At 45.9% G+C, this 24,647-nt stretch overlaps 1 protein-coding gene across 4 annotated transcripts; it reads right to left on the bottom strand.

Annotated features, from left to right (window-relative positions):
• Window positions 1-797: 797 nt before the first annotated feature.
• Window positions 798-24,362, bottom strand: kdm2ba (lysine (K)-specific demethylase 2Ba). Of its 4 annotated transcripts, none has more exons than XM_062543408.1 (10): window positions 24,258-24,362; window positions 11,705-11,959; window positions 11,138-11,281; window positions 9,988-10,076; window positions 8,738-9,191; window positions 7,228-8,399; window positions 6,709-6,872; window positions 5,141-5,302; window positions 2,951-3,169; window positions 798-2,717 (listed from the first exon to the last, which is right to left on the bottom strand). In XM_062543408.1, the coding sequence occupies exons 2-10, from the start codon at window positions 11,927-11,929 to the stop codon at window positions 2,536-2,538; spliced, it is 2,811 nt and encodes a 936-aa protein (XP_062399392.1). In that variant the 5' UTR covers window positions 11,930-11,959; window positions 24,258-24,362; the 3' UTR covers window positions 798-2,535. The 4 variants fall into 4 exon arrangements, with proteins under 4 accessions (XP_062399392.1, XP_062399390.1, XP_062399391.1 ...); XM_062543406.1 differs by lacking the exon at window positions 24,258-24,362 and adding an exon at window positions 21,471-21,794 and having other exon boundaries at window positions 11,705-11,956; XM_062543407.1 differs by lacking the exon at window positions 24,258-24,362 and adding an exon at window positions 21,471-21,794 and having other exon boundaries at window positions 8,738-9,184; window positions 9,990-10,076.
• Between the last annotated feature and the right edge of the window lie 285 nt (window positions 24,363-24,647).

The raw sequence follows: 24,647 nt of genomic DNA on the forward strand, positions 1-24,647 counted from the left end.
TTTACATGAGAGGCACCCTATGTAGAGGGGAAAGGGCCTAGTGAACAGGCACAATAATACAAATACAATTTGACCATCACATAACATGCACGAATGCACCACAGTATGCATTAAATACACTTCAAGCAAAAAGTTGGGCAATGTGGTGTGATTTCACATGGACCTGAGCACAGTGTTAACTCCAGGTACGGAAGTGCTTTCTCCAAGGCCTCTATTTGCTCTAATGCTAAGCTTCATGAAGTCAGCAGCTCCTCTAGATGTGCAATACATGACGGTTCTAATGACTTGGATCCGCTGGAACTGAATCCAATGCTCTGGCTTCTGCTCTACGATCTGCGATGGGGTGAAAACCTTTGGATGAAACCTTTTGAACTGTGTGCACTTCAAACCACATTCCTGACTCCGCTGCTATTTCAACGATGTCACATGCAAACTGTTCCAATTGCAGTTACCCTTTGGGAGTTGTGGTTGTGTGTGTGTATGTGTGTGTGTAAGTGCGTGTGTGCTGTGGAGATGGTGTGCAAGGTATGGTGTATGGTCTATGTATTTTGGAATGTTTAATTGATTTTTTTTATTTTAGTAATTATATCCAAATAACTTTATGAAAAATAAATACATTACCTTGTCTTACAAAAACTGTAATCATTTTAGTCATCCTTAATATCTCACAAACACACTATTATGTCTGCATAGTCTGTCTTGGTTATTTTTGAGTTGTATATCGTATGTTTTTTATGTTTAAAACATCTGCTCATAGAGGTAGAAAAGCTGTACGATAGGAATAAAAACACATAATATCAGAGAAATATACATTTAATCACATTCATATCAGTTTCTTTTTTTTTAAGAATTTACAAATATAAATAGCCAAATGTACATGGTGGCGTGTGGAAGTGTGTATAACTTTAATTTAAAGTGGTTTTTAAACACAAAATGAACCAATGGCACAAACTAGCTCCCCTGGTCTGAATATCCTGAGAAAAATGTAGAGCATTATTATAGTAAATTATAATAATAATTATTCTGATCACAACAATAATCATTGTTACTTAATTCTTAATCATTAAAATAATAGCTTAGTATTATCTAAATCTCTGCTGTATAATGTTGCCATCTGAAGTGAGCCCTCCACATTCATCTTGGTTAGCCCAAGGCTACATGACAACAACCTGAACTAGGCGATGGAAAGAATAGGATTTGTGTCTGACCGAGTGCCAAGGACATAACACATTAATTGGGTATTGACATAAGTGCAACTCCCAAAGCCCCAACAACATGACGACACGACAGGTCCAGTCAAACAGCCCATCCTTACCCAGCAATTAATCTCTGTAGTCCCCTTTAGCACGTCCGAATGGCTACATAGTTAAGGAACACCAGACACTTATTTTTCCTATGATGAAACACTGTTTGAATGTATGTAGCGCCTCTTGAGGGGCCATGGCTGCAGTATGTGTGTATGTACACACACACGCGCACGCACACGCACACAGACACGCACACACAGACACACACACACACGCACACACACACACACACGCACACACACACGCACACACAGACACACACACACGCACACACACACACACACACACACACTCCAATTGGGTGTGAGGGCTAAGCATGATGGGTAATGTGATGTATGGCACTGTTTTGAAATAAGACCTCAACACTGGAACACGCTAGAGCACGACACTCAGAATATACTAGAACAACCTTGAAAGCAACAGACAAGGAGAGAAGAAAGAGGAGTGTGGTCTCAAAAGAGAAATGTAGGACCTTAGACGGCCATCCTGGAGTGCATTCAATACTGTATACATACAGAGAAGAACAAAAACAACATACCGAGGCAACAGAAAATAATGAGTTTACGTTATTATCATTATATACTGTATATATTTATATATATATTTATAAAAATGCAACTTTTGAACATAGCAAAAATAACCAAACAAACAAAAAAAACAAAAAAATGATTTCACACAGCCTGAAATCTTACAACATGGTTTTCTTTTTCTCCTTTTTGTACAAAAAAAAGGGTGGTGAGTTGCCTTGCCGGCACGAACAAACACCGTCATGCTGGGTTTGTCTGCACAGAGCCACTACTGCCTGGGTGGGGCACCCTGCCTCCATTATGGGACCTGCCGAGAGATCTTGTGCCTTGCTCAGCTACTGGTCCTGTGGACTTGCACGGGTGTGTGTGTGTGTGTGTGTGTGTGTGTGTGTATGCCATGTTAAGAGTATCTGTGACTGTCCACATCCGTCATCATCTTAATGGGAGATGAACATTTCCCAGTCCGATATCTTCTCTCATCTTGTCCATCCCCACTGAGAGGCCTGGCCCATCCGAGGAAACGAGCACAAACAAAACAAATCCAAACACAACAAAACAATCTGAATTTCCCCCAAAATATGCAAATGTTTCTTTTTTTTCCTTTATAAATTTTAGTGCAAAGTGGGGGTGGAGTTTTGGTGGCCTACGGTTTGCTTGTCATACGTTCGAAGGTTTACAACGATGTCCCCGAACGTGACGGACTAGCTGAGCTTCTGAAGAAGCTTGTCCTCGCGCAGGCCAAACGGCACGCTGACCGACATCTCGGCGATGAAGCGCTCGCACGCCTGTCTCGTCACTTGCTTGCAGAAGCGCAGGTCGATCCGGCAGATGCTGCCGCAGCGCTTGAAGTAGGACAGCGACTGGTCGGTCACTCGGTTGCACACTGCCAGAGGACCACGGCGGGAGTAGAAGAGGGAGAGAAAACAAAAGCAGAAGGTATATTCATGAAATAAAGGAATTGAACATTGATAGTCCATTTTCTATAAGACCCAACTGATCAGTGCATGAATCTATGTGTGTGTGTGTGTGTGTGTGAATGTTTGCATGTACATGTGCATGTATTTATGTTCATGTGTACATGTGTATGAGAGAGAGCGTGAGAGTGAGTGTGTGTACCTGACAGGTTGACCTCTGCGAGGGAGTCTCTGGTGGTGGTGCCTGCGGCGGTGAGCAGGTTGACGGACTGGTCGTTGATGTGGTTGCAGTAGCTGAGGTCCAGACGGGACAGCAGGGGCATGCTCTTGATGATGAGCCGCAGGGAGCTGTCGCTGATGTCCAGGCCCGCCAGGCGCAGGTCCACTATGTTCCTCAGCTTACTGCGTGTGTCCATCTGACCTGCAGGCACACAATGTAGTACAGTGTGTCAGCACCGGTCAAATACCTGACCAAGCGACTCAACAAAAAAAAAGTCAGAAGTAGAACATATTATATTCAAATAGAACATATTCTAAGGCACAGATTGAACCCTCAGATGCTCACGTTTTTTTTTTTATCTTTATTATTCGGACAGAAACTCTAGGTCATGTTGCCCACACTGAAAGGCTTCTAAAAGACACAACCATTCTGATTTTTTTTTCAGATTGCGCTCTCAGTTTCGCTATTGACATAAGAGTTTCAGTTCATCTTTAACTTAGGGTTCAAGATGATGAGTGCTGATTTGAAGACACCGTTGGATTTAAACAGGAACTATTTTTACGTCTTCACAGTTCATTGTCTTTTATGACCAATTGTACTTCACACTGAATTGAGGGAAGTGTCGCCAGGTAAAAAAAAGAAATAAGTGACTGCAATTGAAAGTGATTGAAAATTGTGATTGCAAATGTTGATGCCTGTTCTTGAAGTTTGCAACACATACAGTAGACAGCTCCAATATGGGTTTTGTCCCTTGCATAGCAAATAAAGCTTATATTACTGAGCTTCCGATACGTTAAATGTCATATAAGGAGATGGTGGTCCAATGCTATGCACAAAGTATCCACCAGAGGGCAGTTTAGTGCCAAAGTATTTTCTGCAATATTTGGAAGTGAATTTCAGTCTGAGTCAGTAGAAGATCAGCGTTGGCACGTTGGTTATGTTCCTCTGTGAGTCTCTGGGGTTGGTTTGACAATTTGTATGTAGGTCACTAAACGTTTGCAACCCTCTGCGGCTTTCTATTTGGCCACATATCAACCATTTCAATGCAGGGTTACAGTTTCCACTGATTTTCAAACTCATTACACGTATGCAGCTTGTCTCGCACACAGACCAGACAGACCAGTTGGGGCACTGCTGTATTGCTGCTTCAGCTAGTTTTACTCTGCAGTCTCGGCAGTTTGCAAAATCAATGCAGCTTTAGCATTTTCAACTTCCTTTTACTGTCCAGAGCACTGAACTGATCAGGATGCATCTACATGACTAGTTTGACATTTTCCATGTCTTCCGGCTGCTGAGGAGAAATTTGCGCTTCTAAGCAACTACTTGGGCAGCTGAGAAGGGGCTCCCTTCTTGAGGTTAGACAGATAGTTTGTATGTATGTAGGTCACTTGATTTGTTTGTGTGTTTTTGTTGCTCTCCAGTTGGCCAGCATGTGAGTTGAGTGCACTGGAGGGCGAGGCAGCATTCATAGCAAGGTGTTCCGCTCCTACCTCAATCTGTCTACTGCAGTTTACATAACAGGTCTGACAAGACCACAGCAGCAAAAACACATCTGCATTATTGCATAATGGTTATGGCAGTTCATTATATTTTCATGTAGTTGTAACATAATCTGCAGGCATGGGAGGTACACTGATCGTCTTTAGTATACAGAATATGCATGTAAATGTCTACTTCTAGCGTAGCATTTGCATGTATGTAAAGTTTTAAAACGTTGCAAGTTTAAATGTTTGATAAAAATGTTAAAGAGACTTTTTCATAGTCATAAAATCGCTCAGAAATCGTTGTTTTGCTTCACTGACCAGTTTCATCGAAAACAGTAATATTTCCTCCCGCCCCCAGTGTCCCTATCCGCTACTGCAACCTTGCAGTTTCTGCAGGAGACGTATCGTCTCCTGTTTACATCTGGAAGTCTGAGACGCGTAAAGAACAAGAAGAACCACGCTTGCAATTTATATATTTATATATAGCCTATATATGTATAAATATACGCGCTAAAGCTGTCGGGGAAGCTCTGCAGAGAAATATGCAAGCATAAAACGAGCGAAAATGAAAAACGAAACAGAAACCAGAGATGAAATCGCCAATCCTGCATAGTTCCTCTTTAACATGTTCATTTTCCCTGTTGGGGCAGGTCTGGTCAGTAGTGGTGTGGTGGTTGTGTGGAGGTACCTGGGCGGTTGTCGGTGGGAGGGGAGAGCAGGTCCCTCATCTGGGCGTCCTTGAGGCCCTCCACCCACTGGACATCCAGAGTCCTGAGCAGCGGACAGGACGAGGTGCACAGGGCAGACACGGCCACCCACGAGCAGCCCGACAGCAGCAGCACTCTCAGACCTTATCACGCACACACACACACACACACACACACACACACACACACACACACACACACACACACACACACACACACACACACACACACACACACACACACACACACACACACACACACACACACACGCACACACACACACACACACACACACACACACACACACACACACACAAACACACACACACACACACACACAGGTATAGTTAGATCTACTTACATGCATACAAATCGACAGATACAGAAAGATAAACAGCATAGTGGCCAATTCAGGAAAACACACTCAGGCATTGCACATGTTGTTTATTTTACATCTGATGATTATAGATTGTTTATAGATATAAATAGATGCTAATATTTAAGGGAGCGTATTTGTCTGACTAAACAGTATTAAAAAAAAAGGATTATCACACAAACATGTACGGTTGCAAGCAGGGATGGGGTTGTATTTATGATACATTCATTCAAAATACGAATTTCAAATACAAATGACTGCGTATTTTGTATCAACATACTTTATAGGTGTGTAGTTTTGTAGTTGAGAAATACTGCCTTTGTGACCAGAATATTGAGATTCAGGAAGATGGTCCAGTGCAAGATGAGTAACATGTAAGTTGCTCACACACACCAACGGCGTAGGTTTGGTCTCAGCTTTGGTGGGGACATAAACCGGTTGTCCTGGAGATGTACACTTTACGAGGACACGTTTCGAATGTTCTAAGCCCACCCAAGCATTGTGTCTTACCCAACCAAACAAAGTCAAGCTTTTTTCAGTTGTGCAGTTTGAGGCACCCCTGATGCCTCAAAGGAAAACTCTGGCCATTCTTCACATAGATCTCTGTTTCTCGAAGTCACTGATTAGTGAGTACTGTAGGTACAAGACAAAACCCCCCAAAATACGGCCCGGCCCTGGTCCATATGCAAACCTACGCCCTTGACATACACAATAATGCACTCCCTCTTGCACACAGAATGCACTGCGCTCACTGCTAGGTTACTCTTGGTTGAGGTAATGTTCTAAAGAGTTTTGTTGTGGTTACCGCTGGGATAAGCGCAAAAGACCTAAGATTTACAGCGTACCGCGGTCTAAGCTCAACATGATTCAACTTTGCCGCAACTTTGCTAGTTGCGCAGATGCAGGTGAGCATAGTTGATCTACTGACTGTTTGCAGATTTATGGCAAAAAACGCTTGCACTCAAAAACTGTCCATTTGATCTATTTTTAATGTATTTAAAGTATTTAATGTTGATACATGTCATGGCTACTGTATTTATAAGTTCAGTTTTATAAAAAAAAATAGGGTATTTTAAATGTTATTTTAAAAAACATTTTGATGTGATTTTGCCCATCCCTGGCTGCATGTATAGTGCATGTACAGTGCATTGAGGTCTAGGAGGTGTACAGTACCTGGTAGTCTGTTGATGAGCCAGCTGAGTTGCTTCTTGGAGATGTTGGTCCAGCTGAGGTCCAAAGTGGCGGGCTGTCGGCGCACGATTCCACTCAGCATCAGAGGAGTGATGGACTTGCAGCGGTTCAGATCAATACGCGTCCACAGTCTCTTGTCACAACACCTAACACACACACACACATAAACACACACACGCACACAGTCAGAGTAGTCATTCAAATGAGGCGCTCAAAGATCATAATAACAATTTACACATTGCCAAGCATTTTAGTTCACCTACAAGTAGAGGATTGTAGCTGAAATGTAATAGACATGATGATACATCTGCTAGACAGTAAAATGTTTGAGCTTTACACACACACACACACACACACACACACACACACACACACACACACACACACACACACACACACACACACACACACACACACACACACACACACACACACACACACACACACACACACACACACACACACACACTAAAATCATCCCAACCCAGCCCACATCCTCACCAGCGGTTCCAGGTCTTGCAGACGCGCATGCCGACGCACAGGTCGCGGTGGCTCATGTGACTGAAGATGGCCAGCCAGAGCTCGCGCTGGGCCACGTGGCTGCGTCCGTCGGCCAGCGGCAGGCGCTCGGGCGGCGGGCTGATGGGGGGCGGCCGGACGACGTGCCGCTCCATCTGGACGCACTTGGGCGGCGAGCGCGGCGGCAGCGGGCGGACGGTGGGCGAGCTGCGGTTGAAGCCCAGCGGCGTGATCTGCGGCGGCCCGTAGAAGTGGCGCAGCTCCCACGGCGTGCCGTTCATCTCGCGGGCGCGCAGGTGTGGCCTCTCGCCCCCCCCTCCCCCTCCTCCTCCTCCACCGCCGCCGACCCGATCCAGATCCCCGCCGCCGCCGCCGCCGCGCCCGTCTCTCAGGCCGGCCAGCGGGTTGCCGTGGCCCGTGCCGTTGCGGTAGGGCCGCTTGGGCTCCTCGTTCTCGCTGGCCTCGCGCTCGTCGCGGTCCGAGTCGGCCGGGTCGTGGCGCAGCGGCTGGCGGTTCTCGTTGGCCAGCGTGTCCTCGGTGCGCTGGATCTCCAGGTTCAGCTCCTTGCTCAGCTCGCTGCTCAGCTCGCGGTTGGGCAGCCGACGCCGCCGCCGGGCCTGCTGCTGGTGCTGCTGCTGGTGCTGGTGCTGGCTCTGGTGCTGGTGGCCGGGGGGGTGAGGCTGAGGCTGGGCCTGGGGCTGGTTCTGGGGCTGGGCGTGGGGGTGCGCGGACCCCCGGGAGGTGCGGGTCGGTGGGGTCCTCTCCGGGCCGCCGTCCCCGCTGCCGCCACCCTCGCTGCTGGGCCCGGCGCGCGGGGAGCTGCCCAGCGACTGGTCGCTCTCCAGCGAGGCCGGCGTGGCTCGGAGCGGCCCGGGGCTGCGGCTGCGCTCGCTCCGCCGGCTGCCGCGCTCCTCCTCCTCGTCCTGCTCCTCGTCCTCCTCCTCCCCGTCGTCCTCCTCCTGCTTCAGCCGGCCGCACCGGCTCTCGTCCAGTCTGGACAGGCGCTTGACCGCGTGCTTGTCGTCCTCCTCTTCCTCCTCGTCTTGTTCTCTCTCTGACCGCTCCTCCTCCTCTTCCTCCTCCTCCTCTTCCTCCTCCTCTTTCTTGACGTGAGAGAATTTCGGGATCAGAGGATCATCTCTCCAGGATTTCTTCTGTAAATGAAAGGAAAAAACACATACAATCAGAGCCCATAAAATCCTCAGCTGACTGATTGATTGACTGATTGCTTGACTGAGTTGCAATTTTAATTAAAATACTGAACTGTATGAATTCCCTTCCCTACCATCCCTTTCAGTGTTTGTGTATGTGTGTGTGTGTGTGTGTGTGTGTGTGTGTCTGTGTGTGTCTGTGTGTGTCTGTGTGTGTGTGTGTGTGTGTGTGTGTGTGTCTGTGTGTGTCTGTGTGTGTGTGTGCTTGGCACTTCATGAGTATCAGCAGGTGTCGTGCCACTTCATCATCTTCATGCATGGGAACATCTCCATCTCCTCACCTTCCTCCTGGCGTTGGCCTCCTCCTGCTGCTCCTCCTCATCGTCGTCCTCGAACAGCTTCCTCTTCTTGCGCAGGAACGCCGGGATCTCGGGCCGCGGGCGCGGCAGGCCGCTGGGCGTGAGCAGCGGGGGCAGGCGACTGGTGGGCGGGCCCGAGGACTCGTCCGGCCGCAGTCGGGGCGGCTCGTCTCGCTCGATCTTCCGCTTCAGGCCCAGCGAGGAGGAGAGGGCGCCGAGGGACCCCGGCGCCGACACGCCCAGAGACCCGGCCGGACTGACCCCGCTGGCCCCGAGGGCGACTCCGAGTCCGAGTCCGAGTCCGGCGCCGGCGGAGGAGGCCGAGGGCGTCTGGTCCCCGTCGTCGCGCGCCTCGCGGCCCAGCCTCTGCTCCCGCAGCAACGAGCCCGGCAGGTTGGACGCGTATTTGAACCCTGGTCCCCGTTTTTGCTTGACGACCAAAAGGCGGAAACGGGGGAAGAGGGGGGAGACAACTTTATACCTTATGCTTATTAGACGTGGTCGCTCAGGATAACCAATGGGCCAGACGCATGCAAAAATGGTAGTACACACACTTCTTTTAGAACATGACATCCAAACACATGCACAAACATCCAAGTGCAGCTTCAAATCAGCACTGATCACACATTTTTGTATCTACTCTTATGTATGGCAAAACATGTGATGCTGTCTGAATGTCACACTGCCCCATCTGAAATTCTACAGCTGAACCACATCTGACATAAACAACTCAGATCAAGATTCAAGAATCATTCTAATAACATTGCAGAGAGCACACACTGCTAGACTGAAAACTACATTGTGATGCATGTTAGTGTGTGACCAGATTGTGTTTGTATGAGGGCTAGAGAAAGAAAGAGAGCTAGAGAGACAAAGAGAGAGAGAGATGAGAGTCATGTGATCAACACTTGAACAGGAACTAACCAGGGCTAAATTCAGTTTTCAGCTTGAGATCATGAGAAAAGAAAACAGGAAACACATCTACAAAGAGATTCACTCCAGACATGAAACGTTTTGTCTTCACTACCTACTGAACTGCATTAATTAACCAATACCGCAGACCTACACATTCTGAAATGCAAGTTTCACTCCTCTTCATGTGACACTATTGAACTTTATGTCAAGTCACTGCAACAGCTACAACAACTGCAAAGACATACAGCGTGCACATGTCTGCTCTCGCTCTCTCACATACACACACACACACACACCTCAATATTCCTCAGATACTTACTTTTCCTGTTTTCCCTGCGTAATTGCATTTAGGGCATTCCCAACAGTTCGGTAGCTCGTCATTCACCACTCCGGCCACGTCCTTCACCTATGATGGACAGACAGAAAGAGGAGGAGGAGAAAAAGAATGATTGAAAAAGAGTGACAAAAGTGCAAAGGAGAGCCACAGAAGAACCAGTCAGAGAAGACTGAATTTGGTAAGCTAAGCGAGCTCACCACAAAGCTGCTTAAAAAGGGAACTGGGTGTGCTTGTGTTATACACGCCCACACACTCACTCACACACATGCACACACACACTCACGCTCACACACACACACACACACACACACACACACACACACACACACACACACACACACATTCACTCTCTCTAACAATGCTGTAAAAACTATGCAAAAACCCATATATCATGTGCAGCACACACACAAACACAATGTAACAGAATACAGTATACAGAACGCAACTAACCTTCAATGAGCAAAATTATGACAAATATCCTGTCTTATCTCTTATCTTATAAAGTCCTATCTTTCAAAGTCTCCAGGATTCCAGCATGCATAACTCTGTCCACACGCTCAGCAGCCAACTGGGCCAATTTGCATGTGTGTGTTTGCACCTAGCACATGACACGCAGTAAAGACACAAACATCCCTTTGATGGAATCAATGCTAGCTCAAGGCTGCCTGGAATGTGATGGCAGGCGGAGGGACAATTTTTCTTCCTTGTTTTATCTAAAATCAACAGGAAACTCAAAACATCTCTCTCACACATTCATCTCTCACTTAGTGTGTGCGTCCGTTTGTACGTCCGAGATCCAACAACCAACATCTTCAATGACGTTTTGAATGAGACTGAGATACTATTATTACTTTATATCTCTATCTGTGTTGAGTGCTTAGATAAAATCCAAGAATATCTATTTAAATGTCAGACTGTTTTAACCTTCTTCTGACAGAATCTGATGTGAAAGCGTTGGCTCTGTGATCAACATGACAGTTTATCGTCAGTGTTCGTGGTTAGTGGTTAGTGTTCTGTGCAGCAGAACAGCCTGGGGCTCCGTGTGAAAAGGGGTTTGGAGGTGTCAGGCCCTTCAAAATGGCCGTCTAAAGCTGCGTCTATGCGTCTGCAGGGTGTTTGGGCCGTCTGACCTTCAGGCAGTTGGGGTGAACGATCTCGTTGCAGATGGAGCACTCCATGAGCATGGCGTTGAACTTCTCCTCCTCCTCGTCCAGCGTGTCCTCCTTCCCCGCCTCGCCGCACACCACACACACGGCTGTGTGCGGCAGGACCGGCTGCAAAGCAAACAGGCAAAACGTGTGAGCCAACATGCCAGCGACGGCAGCGCACACACACACACACACACACACACACAGCACTGCATGACACTAGACACCACAAACCATCAAGTGACAAGTGACAAGTAAGCGTCTTATAGGAACTTCAGTGAGAAGTTACGCTAACACCTCTCTTACTGTACTATTAGAATTAAGACACGCTTACTTTTAGCCCACATCTTTGAAGCATTCTTTATGTATATTTTCAGGCTGATCAACATAACTGTAATTTATATACAAATAAACACACATAACTATCAATAGAGGCTATGTATTGTCCCATTAAGCATGAGTAATCCTGATGTCGTCACTATTGGTACTCTACACGGCATCTTCCAGAATCTTCCATGGCTTGCAGGAGATCCAGAGGGATGCACTCACCGCGATGCACTGCCTCATGATACACGACTGCTTCATGCGCCCGGGCCCGCCGAACTTCTTCATGTCCTTGCAAAAGTGGCACTCGCCGCACTCCGTCCGCACGCACGCTTCGCACTTCCTGCAGCGCGTGCGTCGCCGCCGGGCGCCCGAGGCGCTGCGGTTGGACGGCAGTTTGACCCCCGCCGACCCCGGCGTGGAGAGCGACGCGGATGCCGCCGTGGCCATCTTGGGTTTAGGCCGATTAGGAGGGCGCTGCTGTGGACACAGAAAAGAGAGGCGAGAGGAAAGAAAAACAAGAGGGGATTTAGAAAAGACATCATCTCTGTGCGTGTCTTCAGAAAGTTGATGTTCGGCTGCGACCTCCAACATCAACCCTCCAGCTTTAAAGGTAAAAGCGGTAAAGAGGTAAAAGGAGGAGAAAGCTGCTAACATCACCTGTCAGAGAGCACGCAGAGAGAACGCACACAGAGCAACATGCAGCTGGGCTGAAAAGGACGGAGAGATGTGGATATTCACTGAGGAGACACTGATGGTAACGTGATATGCTGCAGTGCCTGAGGACTGTTACATGGCCAAGAATGCAAGCGCGAACGCCCAATTAAAGATTTGCCAACCCTCTCTACCCTCGAGGTTAGTTCTAGCTTCATTGACAGTTGCCTGCGGGCAAAGTGTCACTGAGACACAGGAGTAGAGCTTTCTTCCGAATCATGAGCCTCCATCTGGACCTGAATGCACTGTAAACTCATGGAAAACGCTGACGGAATCTCAGGTTACAAAAACAAGCATGCCTTCAGTGAGAAAGACTGAAACAGAAAGGGAGAGAGGAGGGGATGAGCATACAAATGGGGGGAGAGAGAGAGAGAGAGAGAGAAAGAGAAAGAGAGAGAAAAATTGAAGAAAATATCTGAGGTGGAGAACAGGCGAGCAGTACTTGCTGCCAGAGAAATCTGTTTCCATAGCAACAGATCATTTTGCAGAGCAATAGATGGTTGGAATAAAATCATGAAAAGATTGGCGTAATTGGTGAGGGCAATTTAATGGAGAAGGTGTGCTTGCGTGTGCGTGTATATATGTATGTATGTACAGTATGTATGTTTGTGTGTGTGTGTGTGTGTGTGTGTGTCACAGATGTTCAGAATAAATCCTTCTGAAGCAGGTTTGCTTCTTGATGATTTTGTGCTTGGTCCTGAAGGCTGCTGTACTCTGTTGTGTGCCCTGGAGCACCACAAGGACAGCCATCTTTGTACACTACACACACACACACACACACACACAAATTCAGTCCAATCTCACCGCACTGCAGTACCACACATAAGGGAGAATCAGCATTTCCAGAGAGAAGAAGAAGAAGAAGAAAAAAAAAAACACATCTTTTTGAAAGAGCTCCAGGATCGGTCTTATATTTCCTCGTCAGCACAAAATATGTAGGTTCTATCCTCCACTGCAACACAAGGTCAGCTCAGGGAAGAATGGAGAGCATTCGCCCATTGGCATCCTGTACTTCCTACCGCACAAACTACAGTCGACTACTGTAAAGCTACAGTATAAAAAAGAGCGTGAAGAAGTACAGACGTTCCACTGGCACCAGGCTTTACTATGTGTTGCCTTCCAGGCCTGGTGGCTAAACCGAGACCTAAAGAGCTTCAGCGGAATCCAGCGTGCAGAGCCATGGTATGGACGCTTAGCTTAGCTTGCCAGGGATGTCAGACCATCAGAATTACAATGTTCCAGTGACAGCCGTTCCCCTAAACTATGTTTAGTGCAAACCAGCCGCTCCTTTCTTGAACATCTAAAAGCTATGAACACTCTAGTGTCAAACACACGTACCGATTTAGCATTTGTTTTAAAACTTCATCTGCCTTTGGGTCAGAAGTGTACCAAGTGTACCATTTCCCTGCTGGTCATGTGTCACATGTTTTTGATGAAGAGAGATGGGATCAAACCTCCCAGAACAAACCCTGGGGTAACGAGCTATAGGCCAGAGAAGCATTCCAGTGCTTGCCCCCGAACAGACAAACCACAATAACCAAGAGACAAACAACACAGAGCCAAGCACACAGTGGCATTCCTGCCCAAATGAAATCGGCCTCCTCTAAATCACAGGATTTTATTAAGGGAGATACTCAGAGAGCTGGGACTCACAAAGGCGTCTCTCTCTCTCTCTCTCTCTCTCTCATTCCCACTCGTTCCCACATTCTCTTTCTCCCTCTCCTTCCCTCTCCCTTCTTCCCCCCCCCCCCTCTCTTTCCCTCTTCGTTACTTTCATTCATTTAAGCCTCCGCAGGGAGATTACATGTAGGGCCATGGGGAGCAGAAGTACAGATGACTTCCAGCATGTCTGCCAAGGGCAGGACAAACAAATGCACCACAGAGACCTACATTAGACCTAAAGGACCCTGCAACACATCTAGATTAGACTGATTAGAATTCCTAAGAGGCCTTATAATGGAGGTCTAGCTGGAGCATACATTAGTGTTCCTGGAGAAGACCCTTTAGAGGGAAAGAATGTCGAGTGTGGTGGAAAACCATATCAAACTGGTTTTGATAATGCAACTTTGGGAGTTCTTGTGTGTGTGTGTGTGTGTGTGTGTGTGTTGCTGAGAGCCCATTTCTGCAAACTGCCCAAGTCAGCAGAGCTTTACCCTGGGAACTCTCATACTTGGCAAAATTACCTTGCTGCTGTTCACACCTTGACAGCATGTACCAGCACACACACACACACACACACACACACACACACACACACACACACACACACACACACACACACACACACACACACACACACACACACACACACACACACACACACACACACACACACACACACACACACACACACACACACAATAATACTGAGCGCAACCGAATGAATGGGTACAACTTCACACGTTACAGCCCCATGGTGGACGAGCTCAGCAATGCCTCTAATCAAATGGCGATGCCATTCCAGTCACCCGTGGGTGTTCTGCTACTCCAGACCAGTAACCTAACACTGGGGCTAAGGGAGCCAAGAAGTTGCATCATCACCACATAAGCACTGTGCATGCAGTGGGTCCTCTCTGGACACCACTTTTAGCAGTCCAGAGAGAGTGCCAGTTTATAATTGTGCATAATTCTCTGAACAGAAATCCTAGTGCACAGCCAACACTCATGTGCATGGGCATGCCCGAGCATGACTACACAGACAACTTGAATTATAAATAAATATTGATAAATTCTTTGTTTGACTTAAAAGGGAATGTGAGTGCTGCAAATGAATCAGGAAAAGTGCTATCTACCACACAACACACAATCAGTAAACGAAGGACAACACCGGAAACCTTCATTAGTGCATGTGTTTCTGCTATAAGTGCACATTTAGAAAAGGCCAAGGACTGATTAGAGAATCAACACAAGGAATTTTCTCTCTCAAGGCCAGACCAGATCGAAACACGCAGGCTTTATTTCCCCCCTCCTTTCACACCTCCTCTTGAGGCTTGAGATTTTTCTGAAGGACGAGCTGCAAACGAGTAAGAAAGAGAAGGAGCGGCTAAAAAGCATCTACTCTCGTCCTCGAGGGACCCAGAACGGCACTGGCGAGATGAAGGAGCGAGCGCGATTATAAATACACCCAGCTTCTTATTATCGCACATTCCCCATATGCCATCTCTGAGCATCTCCGCTCTTCCCCCCACTCTGTAGCGTTGCCTCCACACAGCAGTCATTTACTGCAACTGGCTTCTACCGCTGTGGCGGTGGCCAAGGGTGCACCCTCCGGCTCGCCTTAAAATATCCGCCGTTGCAAATATCTGACAGGTCATGTTGTGTTGTGGGTTCAGTCTGTCATTGCTGGAAGCACTCTATTGCCTCGGAAAAGGGAACAACAGGGCAGTTGGAGGTTTAGTGTTTGCCGGAGAGACTGATCATTATGTTTTACCTCAGAGGGTGCGCGGAGAGTCCGCTGGGTTCTCCAGATGAACTTAATTGCCGAGTTCAGTGAAAAGCTGACATTAATTACTGTGTTACTGTTTTAAGTAACTTCCATGTCGGATGTGCCTCACGCTACGATCAAAACGGAAAACCAATTAACTGACGTGCCACATCATGCACTCTGAATTAAACTCTCGATATTAGTCCAACTGAGGACAAATCCTGTTCGACTGTTAACAAGCAAAAGCTGCCAAGGCTGACGGCAAGCCAAACAGCTGTAAAAAGACACTGTGTTTTTGGACGTTTTTGCAGAGCAACAACATCCTACTGGCACTGTAATGGCAGAAATGTTACAGTCAAACTGCTGAATGAAATATGACCTTGTTTTTAAAATTGGGTTAACAGCCTTATAAGTACAATTTAGTCCTCGTTTCACAGCTATTCTTGAAGTGTGTTCCGAAATCAATGTAGAATCTCACCACAAAATGTAATTCAGTCTTGAGCCACCATGAACCACCATGATTCAGAGGTCAAAACAGCTATAACGATATATTGTGTAATTAGAGTACAGTAGCATACATACAATACCAGAATTGTACTGTATCTTTCAAAGGGTAAGCTATTGTTATTGTATTGCATTTACAAATCATCCATCATATTGGTTGACAAAGGCCGTCTTCAGTCCCTGTCTGCATCAGAGCTCATTAGTCACTGGAGTATCATCTTAAATGAGCAGTTGTCATATATTCTAAACAATGCCACTTCAGTATAAACCATAATTCTGGCACAACTCAGTAACCTTGCTACACCTTCATCTTTATATTCCAGATTTTATGAATTTTAGATTAGATTAGATTAGATTAGATAAGATTAGATAGAAACGTTAATAATCCCAAAGGGAAATTCAAACTTCGAGTCGCTCAGCACCACTATGGTCCATATAACAGCAGTCAAGCACATCAGAAGATGCTAAAAGATGTCTAAAATCCATAAAAAGATAGATAGTTATTGAATCCATGAGTGATTCATGCAGACTGTTCCTTTGAGGGGTGCACTGCACTCGCCACTCACTCATACAGGGTTTAAATTGATGTGTCCTCTAGCATCCAGAGGCCGGCCATCTTTCTAAGTTCCTCTGCTGATAGAACGAGAAACCTGAGAGCTCTGCTCTCTGAGAACACTGGAGCAGGAATAAATAGCCCACTGGAAAGCTGCATGATGTAACAGAAGCCTCATCACCAGAAAGGTAAACATTGCATTGCTTGAAATTAAACCTTTATCAGGGTAGTTATTATCTGTGTGGATATATTTATGCGCTAGATCAACTCAGAACACCTGTGCAAAGTCAAACACTGTTTGACTGTATAACTATGATATGCTGTATATTGCTATACATTTCCATTTTAAGCACACAGAGCTCATGTTTAACACTATATCCTGATGTTATAAACTATGTACAATTGATGTAATCTCGCATTAGGGGACCGATAGTGAACCATCTGCTTCTGACTAATCAAAGCGCAGAGCAGCAAACCTTAAATAGCTCACAGAGATGTGCCCTATAATAGATCAGAAGAAAGTAATTAAATGTTTGTTTTCCATTGTCCAGTAAGGACGGCAGTCAGAGGCAGAGAATTAGGGGGGGGGACGCCATTCTTAACCCTAACAAACTCAGCGATGGCAAATTCCTAACAAACTCACTAATGGCGTTGACCTTTGACTTTCATGTCCACCAGGGTCCACCATCCACTGCTGTGACTGCACATTTGATGTAGACCTGAGCAAGATCTTAGCTCACACTTCTCACATCCCTCCACACAGTCAAAATATCTCCCCAAACCACAAAAGCAAACCTCAGCCCTGTTCTCGTCTCCTCTAACCCTCAACACGCCAAAGCAATTTACATCATAAACACGTGAATCACCATCTGAGGTTTTCCTCTGTGGGTCTTAACCACGCTGTCCCGGCTGGCTATCCCACACACGCCACCGCTCTCAGGGCCCCGCTGTCAGAAATGTGTGGCCGAGAACAATACGCGGCGGATCCGATGCCAGAGTAAACCTTTGTGTTTGCACAATGAGATACTAGCTAAGGACGCATCGGTGTCAACGCCCCCTCGGGCCACTGGGGGACCTGCGTGACTCACTGGGGCAGCGTGATGCTACCTGTGTGAGTGTGAGGACTGGCATGCGACAGGAAGGTGACTCACGTCCACGTTCAAAGACTTTGGGACATGTCTTGGGGTATACCTCTCAGCTGGCATACCTGTGAGGCATACAATTACGTCGCCATATTCCAAAACATACAGTAGAAAATAACTCACACATGCTTACACTGGCTTCAGTGGTGCTCGAAAAAATCGAAGGCACTTGAGAGGGTAGTAGATTTCAAAAGACTTAATCATCACATGGCTATTAAATCAAAACATGCCTACACATTTAAGCCATTATGGGCTTCATCAGGGCCAGACTTATCCACGATATTCGTGAGCCAACAATGGGCGTTGTCATGACACTTCAGTATACAGATATTCGGTTTTCTATCTCCAAACAAAGCTGTGTTGTATTGATTTTAACGTGATGGTAGACAGTGTCTGACGCATCCTAAGTAATGTAAAAGTAAACTTATATTTTTTTCTGTTAGTCATATATCATACTATATCATATTATATCATATTATATATGGTAGAATTGTCAACACTTTGAAATAAAAATAAATTATTATAAGAATATTCTAGTTGGTCTGCTGAGAAGTTGTTATGCAAACCGAATAAACGGAAGATGCAAACTGGACAGAAGTAAGGCGGATATAGAATTAGGATCCCTAAACTGAAGAGCACTGGAGAGGCACTTGGTTTTACATCCTCACATTACTCCCTGCAAAGTGTTTCTTGAACAATGGCTTTAGCTGCTATGTTCTTAGCCAGGCTGTGTTGACTGTGTGAACAGAGTCACATGCAGAGGAGCCCGAGTTGCCATACAATAACCCATTTGTGAATGCTGCGTCACGGAGCTGTTGCTTCCCATTGATGCATGTTGCATGTTGTTAATGGGTTTTTATTAATGCTTAGCAGCCAGTCACGTGGAGTGTCAATTTATACACAAGAGTGTGTGTGTGTGTGTGTGTGTGTGTGTGTATTTGATAGTGAGTGTGGAACAATGCAGTTCGCCTCCCATGTTCTAAACTACAGGAACACACACACACACACCCTCAGCTGACCAACATTTCCCAAAACTCCGCACTCTAATGCTTCAGGAATTCACACATGGTCAGGTTGTGGGTTGATGTAAGCGAGTCATCCAGTGTGCGGCATGACTCAACACTCAGTCAAGTGAATGTGTTTCTTTCTCTTGTTTTTGAAGTGCTGTTTTTTTTTTTGTCTCGTGCTCCTCGTTTTCCCAATGCAGAGCTACTGTGTATCTATCAGCCATGTTTTTGTCAATCTCAAGTCACTGCAGTGGAAATGTAAATGTAGCCTATACAGACAATATCCAAGAGGCTGAGATTTAACAGGGAACTATGTTTGACTTCCTATATTCTGCAAGGGTACTGTAGATTGCTATAAATGAATGCCAGGAATCAATCAAATTCTCGTTTCGAAGTTTGTGCAGTTGTGATATTGATACCTCTCGGGTTTTTTCCCCCCAAGACAACACTTCCAGACATCCAGTGCAGGCAGACGCCATATCTTGTTCTCATGGACACATGCTAACATGCTAAGATGCTAACAGCATGCAAGGCCAGAGTTGGAAGCACTGGTTTAACCTGCCTGGAGTTTATCTTTGCTGAACCGGAGGAGCCCCACTCTCAGAAGCGCCCTCATTGTTCCTCATTCCCTCTCTCCTCTCTTCTCCCCTCCCCCCATCCCAAAGAGCAAACACAGACCCGTCTTAAAGACACAGCGCACCACAAATATGCTCTCCTGACACACAGAAGCGGCAGGCACACAGGGGTTAAAATACACATTCATACATTAGGAGGGGCAGCAAGAACACAATCCTTGAATATATGTGTGTTTGTGAGAGTGTGTGCGTCTTTGGCTATGTGTATGTATGTGTGTGTTCAAGAAACACCATCTGTTCCTGTGAGTATATATTTGTAACATATGTGCCTCAAAAGCATATGTATCTACTTGTATGTGTATGTGTGAGTGAGTGTACTGTATGTGTGTATGTGTGTGAGAGAGAGATAGAGAGAGAGAAAGAGAGAGAGAGAGAGGAAGAGAAACCAAGAAAGGAGGACAGGAGGAAGGGGAGAGAGTGATGAGTGAGTGCAGATTTCCTTGCTTGTGGTGTGTGTGTGTGTGTATTGTGGGTAACACTTGTATGATTGTGCAAGTGCATAGTGCTTATAAACCACTATGAAAAGGTGTGTTGTTCTGAAAGGGCATAAACAGCGGACCACTGGCATAAAGACTGTCTTTCTGTCTGTCATAAGTTATGCCCTTTAACCAAGGAGAATGCCTAAATTTGGGATTGAACAAATCTAGCCCAAATACCAAACAGGAACAAAGCAGGCTAATGCGTCAATAGCCTACCAGAATATGCTCTTAGCTCTTCGTAGCCTTCGTCCCTACAAAACAACATGAGTGTTCTTGTCTAAATAAAACATGCCACGACAACCTTCTTTCTGACTTTGTAGAACCGCGTGATTTAGCGCTCCTTTTTCAGCAGTAACGATTGTACAGAATCCGGCAATCAGATCTTTAAATAACCTGTTTGTTTACATGCGATATATACAGTATAGGATCAGCACAGTTACTGAGGACCCCCCCCCCCCGCCTACACATGCATTCCATAGGTAATATACAGGTGTATACCAATAACATTCATTACCTATGAGAAATGATGATGAAGAGCCAATCACACAAACCTCCTCCTCATCACGATTAAGCAATACAGCAACAGTGTGACTCAAGTGCATATGGGAGACGGAGACGAGGAGAGATGAACAGAGAGAACACACATGTTGGGTCACGTTGTCTCCCCATTTACTGTACTGTACCTCCCTCCCCTCTCCTCCAGGGAAATGGAAATGAAAGAAATCCTCGTGTACCCTTGTGATAAACACACACACAACACACACTCATACACACACACACACACACACAGTCGGAACAGGACACATGTACCATGAAACGAGAGCTTTAGTGACCAAAACACAGTTCCACGAAGCAAAGCAGTGTAAATCACTGTGTTACATGACCTTCGGTGAATGCCAGTTCACGTGTGTGTGTGTGTGTGTGTGTATGCTTCTGTGCCTCTGTGAGTGTGTACTGTATGTGTCTGCATTAAAAGCTCTGTGTGATTGGAAATGGAGAAACGGTAGACCTGGACTACAGTACCAGCCAAATCACACAGGACGGTCAAAATCCTGCCTCAAGCAACAGAGGCAGGGACGAGCAATGCAAAGCATTCTGGCTGCCTGGCTCTCTGCTAAGTGACACACATAGCTAGCAAACAACAGCCGTAGCCCAGATTCTTCCTCGCTTTGCCTCCTTAGGAGCTCTGCTCTCCCTGTCATCCACCTTCTTTCTCTCTCTGGATCTCTCTCTATGTCTCTTTTGAGATGTCTTTCCTGAACACAGAAGAGAAAGCCACACTCACAATGCCTCCATGACTTCCTTTCCATAGGATAGGAAGACCAAGGAATGGAGGGAGAGAAAAAAAATAGCTGGGAAGAGAACCATGAAGGGGAAAGAGGAAGTGGGAAAGCCAGTGCAGGCAAGCATTCCCACTAACATGGGCATTAGTTGCCTGTTATGAAGGCATGTGGCTACGAAACCCGAGAGGGTAGCTATGTGTGAGAGAGAGTGTGTATGTGTGTGTGTGTGTGTGTGTGTGCGGACGCTGACCTGCTCTGTGCTGTCGGAGTCGTAATCCTCATCGTCCGCGCTCAGTGACATAGCCATGGCTGCCTCCTCTCATCGCCTCCCCAACACACACAACACTGCCATGGCTGGAGCCTTCGACTGCTCCCGTTCAGAGTGCTCTCTCTCACTACCCGTCCCCTTCTATCTTGTGCTCACTCGCTTTCTTTCGCTTTCTCTCTCTCTCTCTCTCTCAAGCTCTCATCTGTTGTTTCTCCCTCCCTCCCGCTCTGTTTCTCTCTCTCTCTCTTCCTCTCTTTCTCTCGTTCTCTTCCACTCTCTTTCTCTTGTTCTCTCTCGCTCTCTGGAACAGGCAGCTGCAGAGACACAAGCAGGCGCTAACCTCATGCATATGCGCTGGGAAAAGGCAGAGGGGGCTCCGGCTCAGCCAATGAGGAAGCAGCTGGCGTTCGGTTACAGGGTTGCCCACAAAGGGTGCTCATTGTGAGCTATACGGGTCGGTGGGAGAGGGGGAGGGAGCTAGGAGGAAAACATAGATATATATATTGACTAGATGTCGCCTTGAGCTTCTATGAACTGCAGCAGTCAAGGCGACATCTAGTCAATATATATATCTATGGGAGGAAAAGCCTCTACAAAGGAGCTGGGGCCATGGAGCAGAGGCAAGATTACTGCACGTGGAACCAAGGAGGCAGATGAAGCAAAAATCTACCTTTTAAAAATAACTGTTTGGGGTTCTTTCATTTAGTGAGGCAGTTAGACCCACTGCTTGGATTTTACATTCAGATTTAATGAATGACTGACATGGGGAGTAGCTGATCTCACCCCCTTCCTCCATTTTCTGTCTTACACAGGAACTCACTGTAGGACGTCAGAGTTTGATTGCTCTGGCCTGCTCTGTGAGCAGCTGTGGCTTCTGCCTTTGTGTTCTCTCTCTCTCTCTCTCTCTCTCTCTCTCTCTCGGAGCCACAGGTTACAGGCAGGAGACCGTGGCAGTCTGGCACATGGAAGATTCCTTCAAGGAGCTCCATTAAAATAACAAAGGCAATATGTCAGTCCCATTGCCCATCTGTCAGAGGAGAGCCTAGACAGGGTGGCACAAAAATGCTGAATCATCCAACCCAGAAGGGCTTCATGTAATACCTCAGCAAACAGATTAAGCTCTCTCTACCTCCAGAAACTACTTGCTCTCCTTAAAAACAAATATAAGTTGGGGTAACTTCAATGTCATAATAATATAAAAATATATATCCATATGAATGCCCCCCCCCACCCCCACCCCCACCCCTCCAACCCCACTGTACATATTCTAGACTCATCCTCCAAAAAATAAGACAGTCATGCATTTTTATGCACCACTACTGCAGCACAAACGACAGTTATTTTCACCAAACCCAAATCTGAAACAAATGTTCTTTGGGTTTAAAGTCCTTTGTGTGCAGTTCAACATATGCAGGCCAGAGTCTAAACTGAACAATAACAAAAAAAAATCTTTGTGGGTTTCTGGTCCTGACTTTCAGAGTCTTCTTTAATATAGTGAGAAAATATTTGACTTCTGGCCCAAATTTGATCACAGTCAGCATCTGCTGTCTCTCTCCAATCAGAGTGAATGCATAATTGTCTCAGAAGACTTTGAAGCCCCATGAGACACACTGTGGCACACACACACACACACACACACACACACACACACACACACACACACACACACACACACACACACACACACACACACACACACACACACACACACACACACACACACACACACACACACACACACACACACACACACACACACACACACACACAGTGCACTGAGGCAGATAGCCTGCAACATTTAATTGATAACTTTTTAAAAAGCTATTCCATAGTCCCTCATCATCGTTAACTCCAAGGTCTGCCAAGGTTGTAATGTCTTGCATCAATTTTTTATTAAACTGGTGGTCACTCTGGATATCTGGCATGCACTGAAGAAGCTGTGTCCACATAAAACACACTCAATTCAGTTCTTCTTTCTTAATGTTGCAAATTAACTATCTGATGACCTTATGCTGTGTAACTGCAGGCTGGCTGTCTCCTTTCTGTTCCTTGATTTTCATGAATTAACAACCTCCTCTAAAAAAAACACAGCACTAAATCCAACGAAGGAAAGCAATAGTTTTGTTGACATTTTATGTTTATGGGCCCAAATAAATGTAAATTAAACAGATTAGATAATGTCTCCTCTTCTGTAACCACAACGACCGTTACAAAAGAGGAACACTCTCTTCACACTGAACATCAGTAGGCTATGCAATCTTTCTTCATTGTCACTTTCTGTCACAATGTGACTTTCATATAGGCTAACTGAACAAGGAATAGTTTGCAGTAGGCTGCAGAGGTTACCGCTGAGAAGAGTGAATGCTGATCTCTGACATTATATCAGAAGTTCCATCTCTGAACAACTGTGGTATTAGCACCTTCTGGTAGATTAACTGTTCTTGGTGCCTAAATGTCACCATGGTGACTGATGACAGCTTTAGCCTACTGAGAGTGTAAAATCTGACTGCAGATCAAGAGTCTGATTTCCATGCTGGACACTAATGGTGATCCTAAATAGATTTAGAAATAGATCAGAAGTTCTTGGTGGTCTGCAGGTTTAACTTTATGTCAGCATAATCTGTATTCTGATAGGCATATGCATGGTGTAAAAGAGACTAGACTTAATCCCAACACCACACAAGATGCCTATTCAACTAAACTAGACATAGGCCTAGATGACAAACACAATTTACACCTAGGCTACTAAGTCAGTCAAAAACATCTTACCTCCAGTTGGTGAATAGCCTATACTTGCTACTGCATTGAAAGGCCTCCAAATGATCTGTGGCTCAAGGATATTTGTAGGGGCTGCATCAATTCATGAGTGTTGATAAGGTCACGCCATGTGGATGCTGCAAAAAGATGCAAATATCTTTAATACATGCAGGAACCGCATGTGAGGTCAATGAACACACAACATTGCTGTGTTCAAATCTTTGTGTTCGTCCAAAGAAGAACAAAAATACAAACTATATATTAAAAAAAAAAAAAAAAACGTCACCTCTGCGAACGACAGATCTATAGAAAACGTTGGCTACGATGTATTTTCATTAATCGAAGAATATCCTTCCTACTACTACTACGCTACTCTTTACACTCAACTGACCACAATGCACC

Source organism: Sardina pilchardus, chromosome 8 (assembly GCF_963854185.1).
Source record: "Sardina pilchardus chromosome 8, fSarPil1.1, whole genome shotgun sequence".
Lineage (NCBI taxonomy): Eukaryota > Metazoa > Chordata > Actinopteri > Clupeiformes > Clupeidae > Sardina > Sardina pilchardus.